Genomic DNA, 21,580 nt, shown 5'->3' with positions numbered 1-21,580 from the left:
ATATATATATATATATATATATATATATATATACTACTTTAATAAGGATATAGGAAGGACAGAATGGTAATTGAACAATGTGTTGAAAACACCCTCAATGCACAATGTACAACACTTGAAGCACCAAGAAACACAACATAATTTACCCTTCAACTGATTCATCTTCAGCCATCCATTTCTTTCACCTTTTCACACGGATTGTGATCTGAACGGTTGATATTCAGCTCACACGGATCAAGGGTTTTACTTTCATTTGATTTACTCTCACAAAACTTCATCAACCCTTTCTCTCTCTCTCTCTCTCTCTCTCTCTCTCTCTCGCGACTCATGAACATATCTGTAAGGATTTCACCAGATCTAGGGTTTTACTTTCATTCGAATTCAAATCCATGACCCCAACCTGTGACGGTGTGGTGTGCAGTGTTAAAATCCGCTGATTAGGGTTCCGGCAGTGGGATTCTCGAGCAGATTGGTGGCAGACGAGCATCTGGCTGTAGATGGTGGTTGAGGTAGGTTCCGACAACCCTGTTCTGATTTATCGGCTGCATGTACGTTTTCTGACAACGAAGGTAATTCTAGCAATCTTTTTTTTTCTTATTTTTGTAGGTCATCTGCTTCAGATTTAGTTAGTTCTAGAAACTGATGTTGAAAATTTGTAATTTTGAGGATTGTATTGCTGATTTCAATAGTTTAGAAACTGGTGGCGTGTTTGTGCTGGTTCGACAAAGCCAGAAAGCGGGGGCGACGGCTAGGGTTTCGATTAGTGCTCTCTGTCCGATGTTCTTCACGATAGAGATCCACTCGATACGGTAAAGATAGAATTCCAGCATTGCTTGGGGTTACAGGTGTGCTTGATTTGGGCAATTTCTCTTCATCATTATGGGACCTCATATTCGCGGTATTACTGTAGTAGAATAAAGTGGCCAACAAAGTAAAAGAAATAATTTTGTCTAATTGGCAATATAGTTTTTAAGATAACCGTGTTTAAACATAATGTTGACACACTATGGGCACTGTTTGTATTATTAGCAGCTGCAAGTGTTGCTTCTTAATGGTTAGAACTTCTTCAACAGGGTCAAAGGCCATCTTGCAGGGAAACGATAATATATAATTCAAATCACTGATAACATGTTCTTAGTTAGAGTATATTTGAACATGAATAACCTTGTTATTTTGTTGTTGCAGCGTTAAGGCGTAGTAAAAAAAGAGTTCAAGCTGCAATCCAAAGAGAATTACCATTATTGGTATCAAGAGAATTGGTTTTTAATCAAGAAAACATAGGAAATGCTGACTTGCATAGAGCTAGATGGGGTCCTCTTTTTTATCAGATGGATAATGCACTTTCAGAAGAAGAAAAGCATTTGGTGCGTTCATTGATTTAATGTTTTATCACAACAAAATATGCATCTATATTATTTTTTATATTTTTTCTTGTGTATATTTAATTTTTCTCCTTTTAACATTGGTTATTTACAGGAGAGATCGTTGAACCAAGTGAATGAAATGCTAATGCATTGTAATAATGGTCTTCTACAATTTCATCCGGAACACAATTTGCAAAAGCAAACCATTGACTACAGGTAACAGTTTCTTTCAAGTAAAGAAACCAACTTATTTTCAAAATCTAATTTTGATTTTGATAACATGCAGAAATTTGAAAGCAGAACTGAGCGTATACAAAGATTTAGCTGTACAAGCTGCAGCAGCAGCCATCGACTCGACATCTAGCTTTTTGCGATCGATGGAAAATCTACCATGTTTCTGATGATTTCTTGACGTCCGGTAGTGATGTGTAACTTGAATCCAGTTTGAAATGAAGAGCTTATGCTTTCTGTTCTTCAGAATTACAAGCCTGATAAAGTGGTAAGTCTAAATGCTTTCACTTATTATTCTCTTCTTAAAACTTCAGATTTGGTGCATGTATTCTATCATCTTGTGCTTCAGAGGTGGCAACACGTGCGGGTTCTGAGTGTTATGTTTTACATTATATGGGTCGGTTGAATGCTTGGGCTGACCCACAAACCCTTTTTATAAATAATTAAATGCTAATTATATTGCAAAAAATGGTTATGACAATGATAATCCAATTTTTGAATCAAAGGGTTAAGGTGGTTGACTACATTAGATCACACTTGGGGCAATTTTCAACCCATTTTGGTTTTAGCTATTTTCTTGCCAAGGAGACCGGTTTGAGGTACAACATAACCCAAATTCGAGCAATTCATTGTTAAATGGGTTGAGAGTGCCACCTCTGTTATGTACTTAGGTTCAAATTACTTTGTCTACTGTTTCCTATTCCAGCAAAAAATGATTCAATTTGGTTCAAGTGTTCATTATACGAATTGGACGCGAAGAACTCGAAATTCGATTCAATTTGGTTCAAATTCCAATTCTAAATTCAATCTCTGTATTCTAATTCGAATATGTGATTTTTGATTCAAAGTTTGAACCTGATATACACATACTTTTCCATTTAATATAATATAATATAATATTAGTAATATGGGCTTTTTAAGTTGAATTATTTACACCATTTATTTGGAATCAAATCAATTCGAATTCGAATTTCAAATTTGAGTCGGTTTTTCCGAATCCAGTTTGAGTTGGAGTCTTGCTTCAAAATTTCGAAATTCGAATAACAAGATTCAGTTAACTCAAGTAACTCAATAGTTGGATTCATTGCCCCTACCTCTAGATACCATAAAAAACAATTAAACAAATACAATAGCGAATGAGGTAGTGGTGGAGTGGTTGGGGAAAGAATTGTTCCTTGTGAGCCAGGTTCGATTCCCACTCTCATTATTTTCTGCGGCATCCAGGTGAAGAGCGTACGGGTGGCGCCGGTTCGACTTGGATGGGAGGCGAGGTTTTATCGATTATTCCACTGTCTTGCTTTCGGGCGGGTGGAGGTCGGGTTTCCGATCATCTGGGGAGAGCCATGGGGTTGGTGGCGGTCGAGTAGTCGACCTTGGCCACATCGCCCGGTGTCACGGTGGTTGGTACGTCATTACTTGCCGTTAAAAAAAACAAATACAATAGCAGGTGGGCCCGTTTAGACCCAGCCTCATTTGACCTATTTTCAAAGCTACCTAATATGACTCGGAACATGTTTCGACTTGTTAGACAACCCAGCTCGGCCCACTTGTTTTGCCACTCATAATAAATATTAAACAAAGCATGTCATGTAAAGTGTATTGAGATGCTTATAACTTGTTAAAGTGGTTTCATCAAATAGGGTCAGACTAATATTTTAATAATATAGTTTCTTAATCATACATATATAATTTATGATTAAACATTTTTGGTGCTTGGTTGCAGCAAGTTTTTGATCACGACACATTCTCGGCTGACGACATAATGGGAGAAGCGAAATTGATATCCACCCGTTGATAACATCTACAACGGTGTTTGGGGATGCGGGGATATTAGAAGATGTGTAGATAGGAAAATGGCTGAATTCGGAGGATAATGCATTTTTTAGAAGACAGCATTGTGAACGTCATTGATGGGAAGGTGATACAAGAGGTCACACTTGAACTCCAAAACGTTGAATCTGGTGAAATAGACCTGCGAATTGAGTGGATGCCACTTGATCAGTAACAGGAAATTCATGTTTAATATTTTACTGTTATTTCTTTTTTTGTTTATTAATTCAATGCGTAATAAAATTCTTTGATTGTAATTAATGATATGACCACCATGTATTGTATTTAAACTTTTGAATTTGTATTCCTTCTCTTTTTTTGTGAGAACTGTGAACTTTAATTAACCAACTACACCACACTCAGCTCAAATTTACACCATTTAACCCAATCATGGACTTGCACCTTGACTTATTCTTGAAACAAAGGAAGGACAAGGACTGTACGTCATCTTCAATCCTCACTTCTTTAATGGCTCCTTCCTAATCTCCCTCAAACCTGAATGACTGTACACTCATCCGGACCGTAAAAACATGGTCATGGTTGGTAATCTATTATTTTAAGAGAACATTGGGTTGGTTTGTTTACATCCTTTTAAAACTCTTTAAATCCCTATGACCGGTTTTGAAGTACCTTAACCGAAAATTTAGATTTTAGTTATGACCGAACTGAACTGAACTTTTCTTATGCACACCCTTAGAATTACTAACAAGGGTTATGTTTTCCATTGCATCGCGGATTTGGTTTTGGTTATGGCTTAAAACCGAACCGGCCCGAACATAGCCCTAAACTCACCAACCTAAGTAATATGTTTCCCGCCGCATCGCGCGGGTAAATGGCTAGTATATATATATATATATATATATATATATATATATATATATATATATATATATATATATATATATATTCAGGATTTTTCATTATAATAATCCTTAGTAATAATTAAATTATATTAATGGCACAAAAGCCAAGTCACATGGACAGTTTTAAATTTTTAATCATGATCTTATAGGATCAAGGTATTGAGGTTTTAATAATAGTTTATTACCTCATCTTAACAGGGGGTCGAAGACCACGACTGTCTTTTGTCTTATATGACAATGAATTATAGCCCGTAGGCATTACATCCCTATTGGATGTTTAATATAATAAAAGAAATTGGAAGAATCCAATGAAAGGATGACTTATGCGATTTTATCGAATCACATTTTGCTAGGAGTGTTAACATGTTTTCAGATGTTAACATGGATTTGAATCTTTTAAATAGGTTTTACTATCTTGGCCTTATCTAGAATGACAGGTGGCTAGGTTTTACCTTTAAGATTCTTTTTAATATTTAACGCATAAAAATCCTAAATTGAGATGTTAATAAGGATCTGAATCTAATTTGGGGAACTACCATCTTGGCCCTGTCTTAAAATGACACATGGGCTAGGTTTTGTCCTTTTTTTATTTTTATCATTTTATTATAATAGTAGATCTTAAAAAAGGAATGTTATTTTTCATTTATTTCATATATTATATTCATGTATAATGACAAAAATGAAATTTAAAATTTAACCATTCCACTACGAAATTAAGAAATACAAGTTTGCCCTAAACGGGACTTTCTAACTAAAATAACATGCGCACGCAGGGGCTAAACAAACCTAACCTACCCACGCAGGGGTTAAACAGAAAAAACATGCCCACGCAGGGGCGGAATACAGAAAAACATGCCCACACAGGGGCTGAATACAGAAACAAATGTCCACGCAGGGACTTGATTACAACATAAATAAATAAACAAGGATCTTCAAAAATCCCTTCCCTTGGTCTTCCCCTTGATCAGGCTTGCCAATTGAAGAATCCATGGTTGTTCCTGCGCTCTTGTTGGACCACCCGCTCAACCTGGCTCAACCTTTGGAGAACCTCTTGTTGTTGCTTCGGTGGTATCAAGTGCTACTGCGGCGACTGCTGATGTAGAGGTTGAGGAGGTGGTGGGTGCTGGTATCCATAAGCTGGGTATCCAACTCCTCAGGGAGCTCCATACGGCCCCTCAGGGTGGAGAGCATTGTAGTCCCACGCTGTCTGATATGGGTCGGCTGTTCAAAGGGATTATACGCTGCTGAGCCGGCGTATGCAAGAATTGGGTTACCAAAACCCAACGGTGGTGGTGCGACAGGCACAGAGTCTACTTCTGAGACGGGGTTTGAAGGCCCACCCATCTGCGGGTCTTCATGGAATGGCGGGTAGTGGCTGCCACTTGAAGGTTGAGGGGTGCTGATACGCACTCCTCCTCGCACGGACATCCGTGCGTTTGATCTTCTTCGCCTCGGTGGCTCCAGAGGCGGCTGCTGAACTGGCGGTGGTGGCGGTGGAATGACCGCGAAAAAACGAGAATCTTCGGAGGGATCCTGCTGTTGCAGCTGCTGCTGCTGGTGAGGCGAGGAGTGGTACGAAGGGGTAAACACCCAATCGTACTGGGCGAATCTCGCCTGGTAACTGTCCGGACCACGGTATGGTGATCCATGGAAAGATGACCCATCAGAGATCTCGATGGGGTGGTTAGGGGTCCCGGTTGGAGGCTCGGCAGGATCCGTGTCTTCGTCCATGTCCATCGCATGGTTTCCCGAGAAGTGGTCTTTAGGTCCTAGTGGGTTAAAACCCACTGGTTCTTCAACGAGGTTTGCCGGGTTGAACCGGCCCTAAAAGAAAGGTGTGGGGTCGTTGAAGGAATGGTGAGAGTTGGATCTCTGAAGAGGGATGAAAGATGGTTGCGGGTTGTGGGGCTCATTTTCAGATTGAGGCCCGAAAGAGTGGTTATAGGATGGTGATGAACTTAGCCAGACGGATCGCCTCGCTGGCTCTATATACGTCCTCCAATGCTCCTGAGGACTGGTACTCATTGTGATTGATGGGGTTCTTCTATGTGACGGCCCGGCTTCATGGTCATGCCCAGTGATGGGAGCCTTACCTCTTCCCCTTCTAAATCTCGGCGGCATGATTAATCCTGTCAACATAAGCAAAGATAATAACAAGGAAATATAAAGAACAAAAAAAATACAACAAATCTGGATTTATCCTAATTTCTTTGTCTAGACTCGAAATTCGAGGAATGTGCAATCATGTCATTGAGATTAAACACAAAGGACTAGTGTTTAATTCACTAAATGTTGGCTCTGATACCAACCTGTCACACCCCGATATTTCCATGTATTACCGGTGGGGAGTATCGTGATGTAGTTGATATCGTCATAGTTAAACAACACAATTTAAATGCATAGCGGAAGCAAAAGATGAATCACATTACAAACCGAATATAGAGTAATATCAAAGTATTACAAACGGACTGTAAAGGATCCACAGGCGGATCAAATAAAAAGGAAACATAGTTCATCAGGTTCAAAATGCACCCAAGCTTGCAAGACTCTTATTGATGCTAAGGAGAGGCCAGCCTATTTCGTTTAGTACATGCACTTAGCCTTTTGGGAAAATACGTCAGTTTACACTGGTAAATACAATTAACTGACTCATTTTAAAAAGGTTTAGGAAAACTGATTTGAATGCACAAGGCATAAAAACGTTTTATAACTTGGGATAATTATTTATATATAAACTTGTAAAAGAATTACATGTTCGTTATACGTTCAGTAGCCCGGGTTGAATATCGGGTTAAAGATTTATAGACACACCACATGATATATTCCCGCGGCGAGTTATTCTCGTACGACGGTTATATCTTATTATTATATATATATGCACTGGCGGGTGTATGCCTACACCCCGTGCTAAGGTCGTGGCCATTTAATGAATGATGCCAAGGATATCCGGGACATGGTCATTAACCCCCCAAAGGCTTTAAGCAAACACAACAATTTAAACGGTTCATTTCAATAAATTAACCTTCATACGATTAAATATTCAATGCCCGACCAAGCGGTATTTTATATACTGTACCCCAAGCCCGTATAAGAGAAATTAAGTTAAAAGTATTTACCAGTGTAAACTGACGTATTTTCCCAAAAAGGCTAAGTGCAGGTACTAATCGAAATAGGCTGGCCTCTCCTTAGCATCAATAAGAGTCTTGCAAGCTTGGATGCATTTTGAATCTGATGAACTATATTTCCTTTTTATTTGATCCGCCTGTGGATCCTTTAAAGTCCGTTTGTAATACTTTGATATCACTCTATATTCGGTTTGTAATGTGATTCATCTTTTGCTTCCGCTGTGCATTTAAATTGTGTTGATTGACTTTGACGATATCAACTACGTCACGATACTCCCCACCGGACCCACCGGTAATACGTGGAAATATCGGGGTGTGACAGGAATTTTCTCCTTATTTTCTCCAATCTTTTCAACACCTCTACGGGTGCATTAAAAAAAGAGAAAAAATAAGTTGGTAGGTTGCCTAGCACCGCCTTTATTAAAGTCACCCTACCGCCAAAAGAGAGTGTCCTTGCTTTCCATATTGATAGTTGATTTTTAAATCTTTCAACTATGGGCTGCCAATTTTTTACATGCCCCGTATTTGCCCCCACCGGTAGATCAAGATAAGTAAACGGGAACGAACCCATCTTACAATCAAGTATGGATGCCATACGTGCTATATCAACATTATCCACACCCACTCCATAGAGTTGACTCTTTGAAAAGTTTACCTTAAGACCCGACGACAGGTGAAAACATCTCAACATCCTCGCAAGGTTATGAAAGTTTTCTTCGGTCCATTCGCCCACAAAAAGAACATCATCCGCATAAAGAAGGTGAGAGATTGTCGGACCCATGTTTGCTACCTTTAAACCCTTGTAAATCCCCGATTCAAGTGCACTACCCGTAGCCACATGAAAAGCTTCCATAGCTATGATGAAAAGTAATGGGGACAACCGATCGCCTTGTCGCACCCCCCTTTGGATATCGAATTCCAAAGTAGGTGACCCATTGACTAATATGGACGTTCTCGCCGAGGATAAGATGCCCATTACCTATTTTCTCCATAAAGCCGGGAAGCCCATTTGAGAAAGCACCGACTCCAAAAACCCCCAAATCTAAAGAATCAAAAGCTTTTTCGAAATCGACCTTAAATAGCATTGCCTGCCGTTTTGACCTTTTTGCCCACGAAACAATCTCATTCACAATCAATGGACCCTCCAAAATACTTCACCCTTCAATATATGTGGTTTGAACATCACTAAACACAGACCCAATCACCCCTTTCAGTCGAGGGGCCAGTATTTTTTAGACGACTTTTGAGATGCATCCGATTAGATTGATAGGCCAGAATTTGTTAATGAATTGAGGATCGGATATTTTCGGTATGAGAGTGATAAAGCTGGAGTTACAACCCCGATTGATTTTACCATGCACGTAGAAGTAGTCAAGTATAGCATAGAAGTCGGATTCAAACATACCCCAAAAGTGTTTACTAAATTTGAAGCTAAAACCATCAAGGCCCGGTGCTTTTTCCTTCCCACAATTCCAAACTGCTTCCTTTATTTCCTCCTTTGTGAATCTTTTAACAAGCATGGCCGATTGTGAAGGGGAGATTACCTTGAAACCGTTGTTGATGAAGGGCGGCCAATCATGAGAATTTTCCAAGAATATTGACTTAAAATAATCTTTAATATTCATTTTCAATTCATCTGGTTGCGATATCCAAGCATCATTGAAGATCAACCCATTTATACGGTTGCTTTTATGATGTCCCTTGATTATACCGTGAAAGAAGGAAGAGTTCTCGTCCCCGTCTGCCACCCATTTTAGTTTCGCCCTTTGTTTGAGATCCTCCATCCTGCATTCATCAATCTCAATAATAGTTTTCAGCTAAACATCTCGCTCTTTAACCTCTACATCTAATAATGCCATTGTTTCCGCCTTAAGATCCAGCTCTTCCACTTTCTTCATTAATTCTTTTAACATGCCGTTATTTTTCTTAGAAACCTCCGCACACCATGGTTTGATATCCGTCTTAATTTCTTTAAACCTTGCCGCTAACAATTTATCCGGTGGATAAAAAGGAGGTACACTTACGTAAGCTGAGTGAACAACTTTCTGTAGACCATCCTCCTTTAACCACGAGTTAAAGAATCTAAAAGGTGGTTTGCCAAAAAACACATCTGAGCAGAGAAGCATCAATGGTCTATGATCAGATCTATATCTGGGCAAACCAATGAGTTTAGCAGCAGGCCATTTGGAAAGGAACGAGTGACAAACAAGAACCCTGTCTATTTTGCTAAATTTCTGCCCATCATCCTTCATATAAGTGAAACGACAACCCATCGTAGCATATATTGATAAGGCAGCACTATTAATAAAGGAATTAAAGTCATTGGCGGATTCGTCACAAAATTTGGAGTTCCGTCTTTTACATGCTTCACGGACACAGATGAAATTTCCTAATAGTATCCATGACCCCACCCCCGGCGTAAAGCTCATAAGAGCCATAAGATCCTCCCACACTTGTTTTTTTTCTTTCTTATCCTATGGTGCATAAACATTAACTATCGTAATATCTTCCCCACCGTGTTTTAATTCCCCAAAAGTTGCAAGGAAGAATCTGTTTGTAACTGAGTGCTTTTTTTACAAATAAACCCGGATCCCATATGTTCAACAATCCACCCGATCTACCACTAGCGTCAACCGTATCAAAATCAAATAAAGTATTATCCCAAAAAGCACTGACCTGAACGTTTGAAGAATTTGCCATCTGAGTTTCTTGAATACAAATAAAACCTAACCCCTTGTTTCTTTTTCAGCTCCCTAATGTGCTCCGCTTTTTTGGAGTCACCCGCCCCCAGATGTTGGCTGACAAGTAATTCATTGATTACCATTTAACACCCTTATCTCTTCGATATGACTTCTCAGGTCCTTTTCGTGACTCATAACCATGAAGCCCAGTTCTTTTCCCGCGGCTGTTGTTAGCTCCACTTCCTTATCAATTCCAGCTATATTCGTTTCTTTGGACATACCCGTTGAATCAACCGTTTGTTTGGCCCCAACCTGGTTGCAGTAGCTACTCTGTTTGTTTCTTTGTTTCGGAACCCATAATGAGTCTTTCATCTTCATAGATGGAAATTTCCCTTTATTCTTCCGAGTCTTCGTTCTAATAGAGACAGTTGGAGAAGCAGGTCTGGAGATGTTCATCGTAGGAGAGGGAGAAAGATTTAGATTTAGGTCATAGGGTTTTTTTGAGTTTGCCACCTGTTCAATTAGGTATCGTAAGTTGAAGGAATCTGGGGAAATGTTTACTGCCTCATTTTCCAACGCATTTGGCTTAGGTGACATAGCCGGGTCAAGCCCTGTGGAATCGCATACCACCTCATCATCATTAAACAGCCCAACCAGGCCCATATTCAAAAAAAGGCCCAAATCATTGTTGGGCGTCGTTTTGGGAGGTGGAGGTGGGTCACGTAAGGGTCCTGATCCTGTGTATCCACATACACTTGATTTTTTGTAGGCCCTACATTCTCTGTACCAGAATGTGCATAATCCCTAGGAGAGACATCATCATTGCAGCCTTCACATTTACTTTTCTCAAGATTTTCATTTTCCAAAACTGATGGCACCTTTCCATCTTCTGTACTCGTCCTCGTTGACGATACATCTACAGGAACCACTTTTGATTTAGGTGTACTAAATTCGTCCCCCAACCTTTGGTTACTACCACTTTTTCCAAGGTTCCCACTTTTTAAGGTAGACACTCCAGCTTCCCGGGAATTGTTAGCCGAACTTGACTGAACAAATTCCACCGTTTTTCCTGAAGCTTTCCGATCACCGTACATAATCGGAGAGAAAGGGAAACCTGCACAAATGTCTTCCGTGATCAGAATTTCATGAGGTTCCCCATGCCATGTAATCGTTAGCTTGCTATTGACACGAGCTACATTGTTCTTAATGATCCCAACTGTACTCACTAAGAGGTCACTGTCATCATCGTTAGCCGTGCAAGGCAATACCACCGTACCTATCAACCCGCCTATCTGATAAAAAATTATAGGACCCCGGAATTGCAATGGGACTCCCCTAATGGATAATTTTGCCCAACGTTGAAACGGTAGGTGCCGTCCATCCCAGACGTGAAGGACTTGGAACCATTTCTCCTAGTTTTCCTTTTTATGTTCGAGGAAATCCACTACCTCGTTTTGGTTTTCAAATGTCAATAGTAGCCTCAACTCCCCAGATATCGTGTTATGAAGCCTCTTAGACCATCTTCTTCGAGTAACAGCTGGAGCCGTTTGAGATCGTAGGGGTTCTTTACTTCCGCCACCAGTGAATTGCTTCTCCGTCTTTTTGACGTTTCACTTTCTACCACCGATATGTTTACTATTTTTCTGGCACTATAGCATGTTTGATTCCAGTAATCACCTCTGCATAAGTCCTACGAACATTTGCATGGATCGGTCCCGAGTTAATATTACCTATTTTTCCACCTTTGTAAGTCCCAAAACTACCAGTCGGATATAAAAATCACAATCAACAGCGCGGAATACTGATGAAAGTGATAAGAACAAGAACTTGAATGATTGAATATTAACCAAGGTGCACATGGTTTCTAGAGAACCATCTGGTACACCCACAAGAATTCGAAAATATGACAAGAAGAACAGCCAACCTCTCTAAATGTCTAACCTCATAATGAACTAGGTTCACCCTATTTATAGTTACATAGGGTGACCTAGTTACAGACTGGGCCAGGCCCACATGCACAAATAATTACCAAACAGGTCCAAATCACTAATTAGCCCACATGGCTTATTCCATTACTATCTAACCCACTACAAGGCTAAGCCCAATTGCCTATATTTGTGTTTGATAAAGATAGGCGTAAACCTACACCATTATAGGGCCTTACAATATCCCCTTAGGTTTATGCTGTCTTTATCAAACTGCAGTCTTCATCATGTGGGAAGATACTTCATCTTTTCATCTTCAAACTTGGGCTCTTGGTTCTTCTTATCACGATCAGCTTTGCTTGATTGTTGAAAAGAATGCAAGCGAAGGATTCTCAGCAACTCTTTTCTTTTTCAATGTCCTCTATTTCAAGCAAGTTCACAGGTACCTCTTCAAATGTACTGTCACTTTCAGATGATGACTAGTATCTGGTTCTTCTGACTCAGGCACATCTTGTTGTTGTGATGCTTCATGCTTTATCAGCAACCAACAGCATATCAACCTTCAACAACCCCTGTTTCTTGATTTGAATCAAATTCTGCACATACTAGTAATTCATAAGCAAGCATTTATGTGCAACAGAGGGAAATACCACATGAACACTTGGTACATCCAAGTATTTGTACTCGGATTTCACAATTCAGAATTCATTCAATTTATGATGATCAATCAAATCTTCAAGAACGGTTAGATATTTAATAAAACAAACAAGCACTCTATTTTTGGATTTTTGATTTTATAAAAACTAACAATATAAACTAAAACACAAATAAACAAAGAAACTAATTATACAATTATAGTTGCAATGGGATCAAATCACAGTGTTTCAGGCTAGACTACACTTATCAACACTAATTTACTTTGGTTGATCCGAGCGATTGCCAGTATATTTGTCCACTTAAACTTATCTCCCTAGGCCTTTTTTCATGTGACGGTCTGCAACGGATTTATCATGTTTTCATTTTAATTTATGTGAGCCCTCAATTCAATCACAATCAAATCCTGGAAGTTTTAATCAGAAAACGCTATCATACATGCAGTTTCCCTACCACATATTTCACAAGCCCGTTGTAGGATTTTGAAACCTTGACTGGGACTGGATTGAGTAAAGAAAAGAATAGATCATTTGCAGAGATGGATATAATATACAGATCAAATGAGTTTTCTCACTTTGATATAGGTTTTTTTTCGGGTTTCTTTTGGGCACTAGAGGGCCTCTTTCGGGTGTAATTGATCTATAGTGCAACAACGTACAGCTAGGTCAGCATGTATCTGGATGCAGCAGAAGCTGACGTTGCCTAGCATCTCCAGGTCTTTGCTTACGCAAAACAGAGGAGATACACGAGTTGGACAGAAAAGATTTCAGAACTAGAACGAAATTGTGTGTATCCCCCGAAAATGTGATCCCCACTATTTCTTCAAAACACAAGCCAAATCAAGAACTCGTGTACTCGCTACTCAAGCCCTTTGTAACACGCACGAATCCGTTTCCTTTACCGCGCCTCCAAACCTGTCAAAATTTATTTCCAACAAAAACGAACCCCTTTTTATATTTTAATTAATAAACCTTTTTTTATTTTTGATTAATTTTTTTTTAAGAATTAACTTTTAATAAAACTATTTTAATATATATTAATGAAAAAGTAATGATGACTTAATGTTTATATTATAATTATTATTATTATTATTATTAATATATTATCAATTAATTAAAACAAACGATAACAAACTGTCTCTTCTTCTTCGTTCACGTCGTCGAACCAAAACCCTAGAATCAAACTCAGCCGCCAAACTTATAAATGAACGATGATCAAAAGTAGTGGTTGCCGGAGTGATAAACAGACAACGGTGATGACGATTGAGGATGTAACAGATGACCGGGGGGTTGGTGACGGTGGCAGGAGGTTGACGTGTACCGAAGATGGAGATTAGTGAGGATGACCGGAGATGACAATGAAGTTGGAGACTATTTGACGGTGAAGGTGGTGTATGTGATGTTGAACGGGTGCGAGTTTACGACGGTGTTAGACGACGGTGATGGCAGTTTCGGTGGTATCGAAGATGGAGTTGCAGGTTTATCGAAGGAGGTTTGAGATGATAAAGATGAACTAAAAGAGAAACAGTTGCAGGTTAAGGTGTTTGGTCGAAAAAGACAGTGAAATCGAAACGGTGCGCGGGTTCGGAGTCAGTACGGCGATTCAATGGAGATGATGATACGATGATGTTTGAAGGTAGATGATGAACGATGTTTAATTACAGAGAAGATGAAGATGATTGAATCACACAAGTTGTTTTCAGTCGCACAAGAACCTCCGATTGCACAAGAACAATTATTTCAGTCGCACAAGTTTAAGATCGCACAAGAAGCCCACGTGATTTGAATTAACAATTCACACAATTTGATTTCATCGCACAAGATGCCTACTGAATCGCACAAGAAAAAAAATATTTTGACTTTGGAATCGCACAAGTCTTCTTATTGGTTCACACTTCAACTTGTCTGGTCGCACAAGAGAATTTTCTTAATTTGTAAACTTTGAGAAAATGAGAAAAATACAAAAACATTTGAAAAACAAAAAAAATCAAAAATATTTTGTTGCAAAAATATTTAGAGACTGGGTCAGGCCCACATGCACAATATAATTAACTAAATAAGCCCAAATCCCTAATTAGCCCACATGGTTTATTCCATTACTATCTAACCCACTACAAGGCTAAGCCCAATAGCCTATATTTGTGTTTGATAAAGATAGGCGTAAACCTACACCATTATAGGGCCTTACAATATCCCCCTAGGTTTATGCTGTCTTTATCAAACTACAGTCTTCATCATGTGGGAAGATACTTCATCTTTTTATCTTCAAACTTGGGCTCTTGGTTCTTCTTATCACGATCAGCTTTGCTTGAAAATCTTGTTGAAAAGAATGCAAGCGGAGGATTCTCAGCAACTCTTTTCTTTGTCAATGTCTTCAATTTCAAGCAGGTTCACAGGTACTTCTTCAAATGCACTATCACTGTCAGATGATGACTTGTATCTGGTTCTTCTGACTCAGGCACAACCTGTTGTTGTGATGCTTCATGCTTTGTCAGCAGCCAACATCATCTCAATCTTCAACAACCCCTGTTTCTTGATTTGAATCAAATTCTGCACATGCTCAGAAATTCATAAGCAAACATTTATGTGCAACAGAGGAAAATACCACATGAACACTCGGTACATCCAAGTATTTGTACCTGGATTTCACAATTCAAATTTCATTCAATTTATGATGATCAATCAAATCTTCAAGAACGGTTAATATTTTTAATAAAACAAATAAGCACTCTATTTTTGGATTTTTGATTTTATAAAACTAACAATATAAACTAAAACATCAATAAACAAAGAAACTAATATACAATTACAAATTGCAATGGGATCAAATCACAGTGTTTTAGGCCAGACTACACTTATCAACACTAATTTACTTTGGGTGATCCGAGCGATTGCCAGTATGTTTGTCCCCTTAAACTTATCTCCCTAGGCCTTTTTCAAGTGATGGTCTGCAACTGATTTATCATGTTTTCCAATTTAAATTAATATGAACACTCAATTTAATCACAATCAATTCCCGGAATTTTAATTCGAACACACTATCATGCATGCAGTTTCCCTACCACATATTTCACAAGCCTGTTCTAGGATTCTGAAATCTTGACTGGGACTGGATTGAGAAGAGAACAGAATAGATCAGCAGCAAAGATGGATATAATATACAGATCAAATGAGTTTTCTCAGTTTGATATAGGGTTTTTTTCGGGTTTCTTTTGGGCACTAGAGGGCCTCTTTCGGGTGTAATTGATCTATAGCGCGACAACATACAGCTAGGTCAGCATGTATCTGGATGCAGCAGAAGCTGACGTTGCCTAGCACCTCCAGGTCTTTCCTCACGCAAAACAGAGGAGATACATGAGTTGGACAGAAAAGATTTCAGAACTAGAACGAAATTGTGTGTATCGGGACGTCAGACACGCATTAAAATAGCCATGTCCTAATTCCAAGTGACGTTCTTTCCTGAGGTCATAGAATAATATTAGTGTTCTGCACAGAACCATTCAAAGAATCCAACCATCAGGATAAAGCCTTCCAACATATCACTCTAGAGTCAGACCATTTCAATATTGGTCTTACATGAGTCAGCCTTAATCCACATAGTGAAATTATTTCATTTCCCATATATGCAACAAAATATTTGATTTTTCTGATTTTTCGAATGTTTTTGTATTTTTCTCATTTTCTCTATTTATAGATATCTCTGGATACCCCCCCCCCCCGGGTAAATTTGTGCATAAATTTTATGCGCAAATTTACCTAACAACGAAAACATATATACAAAGAGAAACACAAAAGAAAAGCTAAAATATTTTTGTTGTTTTTGCCTAACCGTTCCATCATTAGACTTAAGACTAATCAATATCAAAATTAGAATGAGAAATTTAAATTGTACCTTTTTCGCTGATCTTGTTTTACTTACTTCTCTTATCTCCTCAAAAACAAACATGTCAACTGTAAAGAAATATACCTTTTGCAACAGTGAGATATTACCCGTTTTATCTCTGGAACAACCGCTATCAACATTTGATTGTCAACAGCTCCTCCTTGGTTGTCCCTAAAAAGTAAGGAGATTAGTAAGACATTGGTACCCAGGCCATCGTGGTCCTGGGTATTCCTGAAGCATCAATGTACGACACTTCTCGAAAACACATGCCCCCTTTTGATTCAAGGACTGGTGATGTTGCTGCCTTATGTTTTGCCTTCCAAACTTGTTTAGGCTTCTCTAATTTCTTAGATGCCTTGGGCAAAACATTCTGCTTTTCAACCTTTTTGTTTTTCAAAACTTGTTTTGGTTTTAAAGCTTGTTTTCTTTTGTTTTTCGCAACATTCCAATCCCCATCAGATGGTTTAACCTGGGGATGCTTATTCATCATTGCCTTAGGTTTTTCAACCTTCATTGGCTTAGAATAAGATTTATCCCTAGATATAACCTTCTGATGTTGTGCATAGTATGGCACATAGGGCCAATATGTGCAATTTCTTGCAATGTGACCGTGTATGCCGCAGTTGTAGCATGTTTGCTTCTTTACGTAAGGAGCATATCCGGGTCCATTCAATCCAACTGATGCTGGGTATAAGTTATAACACTTGTTGGATGATTTGTGTGCAGTCTGTTCAGTCTTTCTCCCTTGTTTCATCTGTTTATGTTTACAACAGTTAGCACATTTAGTGGATTTAGCATTTTCATTCCTAACTGTTGGCTTTGGAGGCACATATTTGTTTGAAGGGCCTCTCAAAGCTGGTTCAGAAATAGCCTTTCGCACATATGGAGGAGCATCAGCAGATAAATTTGATGTTTTTAAACAAACATCGTCATCTTTTTGACAAACGATGTCATCCTCCTCAACCCGATCCTCTATTATTACTTGGTCTGCATTTGAAGCAACAGGGTTAGTATCATTAATTTTCTCACAAACAGTGTCACTTGATGCTGCAAAATTGCTCTCAGCTTCTTGTGACACAATTGGTTCAGAAGAATCAGAATTATTTTCCTTTGAACAGTCAGCAGGGGCTCCTGTGGTTTCATTACCATCTAACTCAACAGATGTTCCTGATGTTGTTTTTGATTCTTCTTTAATCGAATTTGAATCAACAGTTTCAGATGATTCATTTGTTGATTTCACTGAAGCAACTAACTCTGAATTATCATAGTCAGTCTTTTCATGGGAGTCACTAGTTGAATCAGATGAAGCTATTGATTCAGTTTGAGATGCCTCTGCTTCCTCAGGTGAAGCATTGTTAACACTAGGTGATTCGCCCATTTCTGATTTCTTAGAAGTGGATGTTTCAGAAGTATTGCAAGATGTGTCAAATGAGAAGCAGATTTAGCTTGTTTGCTCTTATTAAATTCTTTCACAAACTCAGTCAAACCTCTTAACATGGCAAACTCTATGTTGTCTACATTAACTCTAGGCTCTGTTAATTCGGACTCTTTTGTTTGAGGTTGCACTTCAGATGAATTTTGAGAAAAACTTGACACAGTATTATCTAATACTTCAAAATGTTTGTCAATGTTCGCATTATTCTCAAAATTTAGAGTCTCGGTTTGCTTTAAAACATCAGCAGGTTTCACGAAAGTTTTATCAAATGCATGTTTTTTCTAGAACAATCACAGTTTTATCTGGCCTTGTGATTTGGACTTTCTTCGGCTTAACAGGCTCAACCTTCCTATCCCCAGTCTTCCCATATTCCATTTCAGGCAATTCGGCTATCTCCTCCTCAGTCATAAGAATAGAGGTGTAATTGTGATTGTATGGTGGAGGTATGCATACAAATCCCAATCCCTTATTCCTCACTTCCTTTTTGCTATACTTTAACTGTTGATTTATCATCTTTTCGACCTTTTCACTTGAAACATCAAACTTTTTAAAATTAAATTCCGTATTTTCGAAAGTCGATTTTAAGTTGCTTAATTCAACAGTTAATTTTTCAGATAGCTCCTTGAAATGGAGATATCGACATTTTGCTTCGCTTAGATCACTCTGCAACTTTCGAATGTCACGTTTTTTAGCCTCTACCATTTCCTTATACCCATCCAGTTTCTTTTTAACTTCGTAGCTACTGGATTTGGTACATTGAAGTTGCATAGTAAGCGATTGAGCCTGTTCTTTAAACCCTTTTACCTTTTCCCTACACTTTGAAGTACAACAAACATCGTCTACACATACCTCAGTGGGAATGGGAGTGAAGTCATGAATTTGAATACTTGCATCAGAAGTGGATGAGCAAACTACAACAGGCAATGGAGCAATAGGAGTAGGAGTGGGTGAGCAAACTGCATCAGATGTGTTGCATTGAGCCTTCTGCTTGTCAGCATTGTCATATGATTTGATGAGTGAGATCAGCTCATCCGTCTTCATTTTGTAACAATAGCAGTCGGTTGTTACAATTATCTGATTAACATTTCTAAACCAACTACAGTTTGCCTGATCTGGAATCCTTTTTATAGCATCCAGAAGCTTTGTGTTGCTCGTGCGAGTAGACACCACCATCTCTGCCTTCTCCATTTCAGAGAGCAATTCAGCAAACCGGCTTGTAAGTGCTTTTATAGATTCACCATATGAGTATCTGAATCCTTGGAGTTCTTGTTCAAGCACCTCCCTCTTAGAAGACATTTTTAAGATGTGATCCCCCCAAAATGTGATCCCCCGAATATGTGATCCCCCAAAAATGTGCGTTTTTACTGAAACGGAGCGTTAAAACCGTGACCGCACCCGTACACTGTCTCCTCAAAACACAAGCTAAAACGAGAACCCGTGTACTCGCTAACTCAAACTCTTTGAAAAAACGCACGAACCAGCTTCCTGTACCACACCTCCAAACCTATCAAAACTTATCACCAAGCAATAACGAAACCCACCCTTTTTTTTAATTAATATTTTTTTTTGTTTTTGTTTAATTTTTAATAAAAACTAGGGTAAATTACTTTTTGAGTCCCTGTGTTTTATGTGTTTTAACCACTTGAGTCCAAAAGCAAAAATTTTAACGACCTGGGTCCCCATAAGCATTTTCTTTAACCATTTGAGTCCAAATTTCTAACATTGTTAGAATTTTTTGGTTAAGTATTGTTAAATGACCAAAATACCTTTATTTTTAAAAAAATAAAAAAAAAATCTCTCTCTCTCTTCTTTCTTTCTCCACCCTTCATAGCTGAAGACTGTTCGGAACCGTTTTTACCAAAATAACAAAATCCCAACCACATTATAATCAAACAAACCTGATCACCAAAGAATTCCTTTTACATAAGAAATGATATTTACGGTCCAATTCCATATAGATTCGATTCCTCAAACAACGGATTTAGATCCAACAATCACAAAACAAACCTGTATTCCTCATATTCATCGAAATTTCTTCCGGGGTCGTGCTTATTACTCGCCATGATTATGAACGCAGGCAATGAAAGTAGTGACGGAGGCGATGCGTACGGAGGAGGTGACGGCGGAGGTGACGGCAGAGGAGGTGAGTGGTGTGTGACGGCTGGAGACGAAGATCGGCATCGATGGGGGTGGGGTTCAGGTTGGAGAAGGTGCGGTTGTGGTAGAGGGTTTCCGGTTCGGGATGTGAAGAGAGTGGAGGTAGGCGACGGCCGGTGTTGATGAAGGTGGGTGACCGGCGAAGTGGAGGTGGTGTTGATGACGAGCGGCGGCAGGGTGTTTGAAGACGGAGGTTGAAGGTGATCTGAACCGGCGACGTGAAGGTGATCTGAGCCCTAGGTTTGATGACGTTAACGGTGACGATTTGAAGGTGAAGGAGTTGAGATCTTGTTGTTATGATGTTGTAAATGATCTGCAAATACAAGTGTGAAGAAAGAGATGTAAATGAAGATCTAGAAATACAAGTGTGTGAAGAAAGAGAATGAGAGTTTTTTTTTTTTTTTTTTTTTATATATATAAGGGTATTTTGGTCATTTAACAATACTTAACCAAAAAATTCTAACAGTGTTAGAAATTTGGACTCAAGTGGTTAAGGAAAATGATTATAGGGACTCAGGTCGTTAAACTTTTTGTTTTTGAACTCAAGTGGTTAAAACCCATAAAACACAGGAACTCAAAAAGTAATTTACCCTAAAAACTAATTAATATTTTAACCAATGATTAAGTAATGATTATATGATGATTGATTATTATTATTATTAAATAAAATTTTTAAATAAATTAAAAAGTCAACACGTCTTTGTATCTTCTTCTTCGATCAGACAACCCCTCGAAACCCTAATTTGAGTTTCTCTTTCACGATGAGCAGCTGCAATGGTGAGTGATGATCGGAGCGGAGATGATCAGTGACGGTGATGAAAGGTTGAACGGTGGTCGGTGTGTGTGAAACACGGTGGTCGTGGTACGATGTGGTGTAGTTTACGATTGACGGGAGGTGGTTAACTGGTGGTTGCGGAAGTATGCGGTGGACGACAATGGTTACTACAGTTGCTGGAGATGAAAAGTTTCAGGTTGGTGACGATGGAGGTTGACAACCGGAGAAGGTTACAGGTTGGACGGTAATCGGAACACGACGGAGATGGAGATGTAGGTGACGATGAATATCGGGTTATGCGGAATGATGATGTTACAAGGAGAAGAAGCAGCGACTGAGGAGGTGGTGCTTTGACTGTGGTGGTGGCAGTTAACGGTTAGCGGAATCGGTATCGGTGCGCGGTGGTGATGATAATATGGGTTGCAGGTTGGTCGGAGGTGGCGGAGGTGGTCTCGAGAAGATGATGTTGATACTGAACGGAGGTGATAAATCGTCAGGTTCGGTGTGCAGTTTCGGTGAACGACGAGGGTAACACGGTGGTTGGAGGTGAACCGGTGATGTTCGCTGGAGTGTGCGGTGGTGATGAAGATGACCAGTGGTGATATATGATGATCGACACTGGTGTTCGGAGTGAACGAATGATTGAGAAGTTGTTGCA

General features: G+C 39.1%; 1 protein-coding gene across 5 annotated transcripts; it reads left to right on the top strand.

Annotated features, from left to right (window-relative positions):
* The first annotated feature begins 295 nt into the window (after positions 1–295).
* On the top strand, positions 296–3,752 carry LOC110877929. Of its 5 annotated transcripts, XM_035976851.1 has the most exons (7): positions 296–509; positions 607–898; positions 1,186–1,364; positions 1,477–1,580; positions 1,651–1,863; positions 2,820–2,999; positions 3,319–3,752. In XM_035976851.1, the coding sequence occupies exons 2-5, from the start codon at positions 880–882 to the stop codon at positions 1,763–1,765; spliced, it is 417 nt and encodes a 138-aa protein (XP_035832744.1). In that variant the 5' UTR covers positions 296–509; positions 607–879; the 3' UTR covers positions 1,766–1,863; positions 2,820–2,999; positions 3,319–3,752. The 5 variants fall into 5 exon arrangements, 4 of the variants coding, with proteins under 4 accessions (XP_035832744.1, XP_021981848.1, XP_035832746.1 ...); XR_002557413.2 differs by lacking the exon at positions 2,820–2,999 and having other exon boundaries at positions 607–809; XM_022126156.2 differs by lacking the exon at positions 2,820–2,999.
* The last annotated feature ends 17,828 nt before the right edge of the window (positions 3,753–21,580 follow it).

Source organism: Helianthus annuus, chromosome 9 (assembly GCF_002127325.2).
Source record: "Helianthus annuus cultivar XRQ/B chromosome 9, HanXRQr2.0-SUNRISE, whole genome shotgun sequence".
Classification (NCBI taxonomy): Eukaryota; Viridiplantae; Streptophyta; class Magnoliopsida; order Asterales; family Asteraceae; genus Helianthus; species Helianthus annuus.
This window is presented reverse-complemented; position numbering and strand designations above follow the sequence as displayed.